General features: G+C 37.6%; 1 protein-coding gene across 1 annotated transcript in view; it reads left to right on the top strand.

The window, feature by feature from the left end:
- The window catches only part of commd5 (COMM domain containing 5), a 52,781-nt gene extending 48,017 nt beyond the window's left edge, over nt 1-4,764 (top strand). Inside the window, exon 7 of the mRNA XM_051650441.1 lies at nt 89-4,764. Coding sequence (XP_051506401.1) covers nt 89-190 — 102 coding nt within the window. The 3' untranslated portion in view covers nt 191-4,764. The remainder of the gene's footprint in view (nt 1-88) is intronic.
- Nucleotides 4,765-6,578: the final 1,814 nt, after the last annotated feature.

Genomic DNA, 6,578 nt, shown 5'->3' on the forward strand with positions numbered 1-6,578 from the left:
CCCAGAATTTAACCTGTTTGGAAGAGGGACTTTGTTGCAGAAGAACATCAAGTCTTTTAATCTTTTAATTTTTATGTCTCCTCTTTAGGTTCCAGTTGCCAAGTTCCAGGAGCTTCGATACAATGTGTCTCTCATTTTAAAGGAAATGAATGATTTGGAGAAGAGAAGTATTCTTAAAATTAAAGACTGATACACAGTCTTGTGCCCTGTGTATCGTTTTATTTGGGCTGTCAATCGATTTAATTTTTTAATCAAATCAATTACATGATGTGCAAATTATTTAATTAAAATAAACACATATCAATATTTACTGAGAAAGGCACCCCAATAAAGATAATTAGTATATAATAATGTAAATAATTATAAATATATATATATTATTATGCAAATAATTCAAATAAAGTGCATGAAATACATACAGTATACTGCTGAGGCAGACAAGTAAAGCATTTAGACTAGAGATGCATCGCTACCACTCGGTAGTATTTGTTTCGGGCTGATACGGGGGGGTAAATACAGGGGCACAATGACCCATTTTTGAGGTTGTATGCGATACCTACATTTACACCCCACTGTCTGTCACTTTTACTTAGCACTACAACAACACAGGACAAAGCAATCGGAATGAACGTTGAACGCTGTCAGTCAGCATTGCCCATTCTGTGAGTGCATAAAACAATATGCATAAAATTATGCAGTTAAAGCATGAATAATGTTTCATGTGTTAGCTGGGTTACTTGTAAAGGTAAGCTACTCCTTGGCAAAATGTTCCTGAATTTTAATTTTTCATTTCATTACCTTTTTTTTTTTTTTTTTTTTTGCTTTATCATAATATCAAATGTACATACACAAATAGAATGGTATACATATAGAAACACAAAACGTCTCGTATCTGTACACTGTATCAGCCAAAACTTAAGACTAGGTACTTGTATCGGTCTTCAAATATTGGTATCGGTGTATCTCTAATTTAGACAATTCAAAAAGTGGCTTAAAAGTCAAAATATTGTTTTATTTCCATTTCATTAACATAACCCTATGATTGGCCTAATTCCTTCTGCGCTATTATTAATTGTTGGTCTGTGTACTAATGCATCAGATGGATGATTTTGGATCGTCTCACTTTGGTTGCGTTGCATCTCAGTGGTTTTTAGCATCTCTAGTCATAAGTGCAGTGTTTTTAGGACAGTGAGTACATTTACATGGGCAGTTATAATTGAACTATAATTATAATTATTATAATAAAAAAGTTATAAATTTCCAGTTTACCTTTGTGGCGCATTAGAGAAATCAGCTACAGCGGGACCCACACAACAGGCACAACATAGACAACTTTACAGCCACGTGCATTTTAGGGGTGTAATGGTTCAAATTTCTCATTGTTCAGTTTGTATCACTGTTTTAGGGTCAAAGTATCGGTACGGTTCGGTATTTGTTATGTTCAGAAAAAAATCTTACTGCCAAATCCAAAGTAAGAATACTCTATTTGGTAAACACTTCAACAGGTTTGCCCTGACTAAAAATCACCATGGCTTTACTACAGTAACCATAGTTTGACCATTGTATTTGTAGTAAAATCATAGAAACCACAAAATCAACATGGTTACTGTCATGGTTGTAATATGGAAACTACAGTATTGCTGTTGTAAAACCATTGTTAATTGTATCAAAACCATGATTTCTGCTAAGAATACCATGGAGACAGCAGTCATGGTTTCTACAGTATTAGTTAAACCATGGTTAATTTTTGTTAGGGTCCTTAACTAAATAAACTTTTTCTCTAATTGCTACATCAACATTAACGTGATACCTGCATTATTATGCGACATGCATCAACATGCATGCAAGTGCATTTCAGACTCAATCCAACATATGTTCAACATTCGAAAGCTGTACGTCACTATAGAAGGAACATTGCTGTTAAAACGGATACGAGAAGGGATGTTGTAACACAGCGCGGGTGTTTTAATCATACGCTGAAATTCCAAATCTTCATCAATGGAGTAGGGCAACATAACTTTGGCAATGAACACCCCAAGCGCTTTAGTTATGGTTTCATGTCTGTCAGAATTAGTGTCTGCTTAAAAACGGAATGTAGTGTGTGCTGTTTCGGGCAATCTTTCCCTGGGTGATGTTCGCGTATGTCAAGCGATGTCTGCAAACATTGATTGTTTTGTAAAAGTTTTTTGACCATCACTGTTGTAATTGAGTGCAAAAATCAAATGTTCGCAGACAGGAGACTTGAATAACGCACAGGACTTCTTGATCAGCAGCTTGTTCCCTTCAAAAATCATATGTGTTATGTATGAAAAGACCCTGGAAAAAGTGAGAGGAGTTAATGTCTGTCACTTTTACTTAGCCCAACAACAACACAGGACAAAGCAATCGGAATGAATGTTGAACACTGTCAGTCACAACACAACAAACCCAGAACAATTAGCATCGCCCACTCTGTGAGTACACAAAACAATATGCATAAAATTATGCAGTTAAAGCATGAATAATGTGTCATATGTGTTAGCTGGGTTACTTGTAAAGGTTAGCTACTCCATGGCAAAATGTTACTGAATTTTAATTTTTAATTACTGAAAACACTTTTTTTTGCTTTTCTTTCTTTTTTTTTCTTTTTTTTTTTTTTTTTGCTTTATCATTATATCAAATGTACATACACAAATAGAATGGCATACATATAAAAACAGAAAACTTCTGGTATCTGTACTCTTGTACAAGGGAACAAGATAGCTTGTTCCCTTTCAAAGGAACTTCTACATTGCGTAATGACGCAACTGGGACACTGGAATCCTCCTGGTGTTTGTTGCCCTCCCCCTGAGCGAAAGCGTAAGTCTCGTTGGACATTCTCTGAGGCCTAGCTCGGCACTCATTTTCTGATGAACAATGCATGCGAGATAACCACGCACATCGTGAGCCACCGCCATTAAGAAACGCTGTATGAAAGGATTCGTCATAGGACGGCAAGAAAACAAAATGTCTTTGTTGTCTTTTTCTGTGTCGTTCTGGGAGAATGGCATGCATAACAGAATTCGAGTGCAACAAGCATAAGTTTACACATAACACTGTCATAACCACACAGACTGTCCCCCCATAATAATGCTGCTGCCTTTGTGGCAAATCTGCTTGCTCCCAATTTTCCCCAAGTTCACACATTCTTAATGCTAGGGAAGATGGTTTATGTGAGCGTCCCTGATGTAAATACATTCGGAGTGACCCTTTTTTATACTTACCTGGTCGAATTCAGCCTCTGACCAGTTGACCAACGGTCTCAGGACAGGCATAACAGAATTCGATATAATTCGATTCACACGCTCTTCCCCGTTTAGATGCCAGGGAAGAGACCTTTTTTCTGTGAGTGTCCTTGCTGTGCACATTTCGGGGCCCATTAAGGCGAAAACATTATAACCTTTTCCAATCGGCTACAGTAGCAGAGGTACAAAAGCTCCCCTCCAATGTGTCTCTGATTGCAGGGTAGCCGCCAAAAGTAAGCCAAGAGCGTCATCTAGTGGCTACACGTTGCGCCACGAGAGAATTGTGCATTAATTCCTCTGCCCGTCTAACAGCTTGGCAGCAATTAATAAATGTACTGAATTGGGTATTTCGAACTTATGGTTATGTCATTCATGTCAGGCGGGCACTCCCAATGTTAAACAGGGTTATTTCGACAGAGAAGGTGGTTTTTACAACTGTTATTCTGGATTTGAGACAATTGTATTTCACTCTAATGAAATGCCTATTCAGAATGTTGACGCACAAACATATAGTGTCAGGTCCAGCAGGGGGACTGGTTTGTGACAATAGATTTGAAGGACGCTTATAATTTCATATTCAGATCACGCGAAGCACAGGCGTTTTCTCAGATTCACTTTTGGGGGCAAAAGGTATAAATTTGGCGTCCTTCCCTTCGGACTTGCTCTGGCACCACGCGCGTTCACGAAACGCATGGACACCTTTGTCATGGGACACCAGATGCATGGGCATCTGACACCTTTGAGGCTTCAGGGCATCTGCATTTTGAATGATCTCGACGGTTGGTTGGTGTTAGTTCACTCAGAGAGTCTGGCTGTCCAACATCAGAACCATCTAGGGCTGCCAGTCAGCCTAGACAAGAGCATCTTGTTGCCAAGGCAACAGACTCTTTCAAGGTGTGGAGATGTACTCGCGAATGATGCAGGCGCGCCTATCGCCCACTTGCGTACTGTCATTACGCAAGTGTCTAGTGATGATTACAGTGGGACATGTTCTTCCTGCGAGAACATTTCACAGGCTGTTGGAGCTCATGATCGTGGCATCCGCTGTCATTCCCCTAGGCATATTGCATGCGAGACCTTTTCAGTGCTGGATGAACTCCATCAAGTCAAGTCATTTTTATTTGTATAGCGCTTTTCACAACACACATAGTTTTATAGCAGCTTTACAGAAAATCATGAATTAACAAAAAAACAAAAAAAAATGAAACTGTAATATCTATAATGTCTTACAGTGAGGATTGTGTAGTTTGATTAAATATGATTGTAAAATGTGTATCGAAATTAAATTATTAAATAATATATTTTTTTATTATTATTTAGAACCCCTGTGAGCAACTCCATAAGATGTTGGTTATTGGAGAAAAATAACCTTGGGAGAAACCAGGCTCACTGTGGGGGCCAGTTCCCCTCTGGCTAAACATAATGAATATAATGCCATTATTAGTTATTTGTGTGCAGTGCAAGTCATAGTTTTAAATTTGTAAATTAAGTAAGTGTTAAGGTCCAGTGTTTTAAAAATAAAAATAAAATATTTTTTTATGAACTTTAAGATGAATGTCTAATGTCTTTGAAGTCCAACCTGGATTAACTGCAGAAGTTCAAATAGACGCAATTGTCCTTGTTAGTTGGCTGATGAAGGCTTTTGTTGGCAATTAATTGATAGTCTGTGTATTCCATTTCAAGAGTGTAGTCCATCAATAGACAAAGGGGATGTTTCAGGCAGTGGCATATGAAGTATCCGATGTCTTACAGTTGTAGTTGGCATCAGTTCATCCTCTGAAGTCAAAAGACTGAAGTGATGCATGGCTAGCACTGGCTGTAGTTTGTTGTCATCTCTCAGCAACATGTAGCAGTGGAGTCCGACACCAAGCAGGAACGGAGCTGGATCTGGCAGGCTCTGGTAACCTTGGAATTCCTGGCTAAATAGATGTGTCTTTAGTCTAGACTTAAACTGAGTGAGTGTGTCTGCATCCCCAAGAGTGTTTGGGATTCCATAATATATTATTTCATAATCATAATTATTCCATAATTTAGGATCCAAATAGGAAAAGGATCTACCTCCTTTTGTGGATTTTGATATTCTTGGAATTATTAACAAGCCAGAATTTTGTGATCGTAATGACATGATGGAATATAGCATGTCAGAAGGTCACTTAAGTACTGTGGAGCTAGACCATTCAAAGCTTTGTATGTAGTTAACAGAATTTTAAAACTAATACGAAATTTAACAGGTAGCCAATGTAACGATCATAAATTGGGCTAATATGGTCATATTTCTTGGTTCTAGTCAGCACTCTGGCAGCTGCATTTTGAACCAGTTGAAGTTTATTTATTGAACTTGCTGGACATGTTCATGTAATTCATTAAAATAATATAGTCTTGAGGTCATGAACACATGAATTAATTTTCTGGCATCAGCAACAGAGAGCATGTGTCGTAATTTAGCAATATTTCTCAGGTGGAAGAATGCTGTTCTACAAACATAGGAAATGTGATTTTCAAAGGACAGATTTGTATCAAATATAAAACCTAAGTTCTTTGTTGAAGACGATGACGTAACTACATCCATCTAGAGTCAAATTATATTTTAGCAGCTTGTTTTTAGAGGTTTTTGGTCCAATAATTAGTACCTCTGTTTTGTCGGAATTGAGTAGAAGGACATTTCTGGCCATCCAATTTTTTATTTCATTGATACACACTGCTAATTTGGAGAATTGTAAATTTTCATTGGGTTTAGAAGAAATATAAAGTTGGGTATCGTCAGCATAACAGTGGAACTTATTCCATGATTCCTGAAAATATCTCCCAGGGGAAGCATATATAAGGAGAAAAGCAGAGGTCCTAAAACTGATCCATGTGGCACTCCATACTTTTGTTTGATATGACAATTCCTCATTTACACATACAAAGTGGTAGCAGTCTGATAAATAGGACCTAAACCATGCTAATGCAAGTCCACTAATGCCAACATAATTTTCCAGCCTATTCAAGAGAATGTTGTGATCTATCGTGTCGAAGGCAGCACTAAGATCTAAAAGCAATAGAAGAGAAATGCAGCTGCGATCAGATGATAAGAGCAAGTCATTTGTAACTCTAACAAGTGCAGTCTCTGTACTGTGATGGGGCCTTAATCCTGACTGAAATTTTTCATATAATCCATTTCTCTTTAGAAAAGAACATAGTTTGGAGGGCACTACCTTTTCTAGTATTTTCGACATAAATGGTAGATTTGAAATCAGTCTGTAATTAGCCAATTCTCTAGGATCAAGCTGTGGCTTAATAAGCGGTTTGATAACTGCCATTTTAAAGTTTCTT

The sequence above is a fragment of the Myxocyprinus asiaticus genome, chromosome 22, assembly GCF_019703515.2.
Source record: "Myxocyprinus asiaticus isolate MX2 ecotype Aquarium Trade chromosome 22, UBuf_Myxa_2, whole genome shotgun sequence".
Lineage (NCBI taxonomy): Eukaryota > Metazoa > Chordata > Actinopteri > Cypriniformes > Catostomidae > Myxocyprinus > Myxocyprinus asiaticus.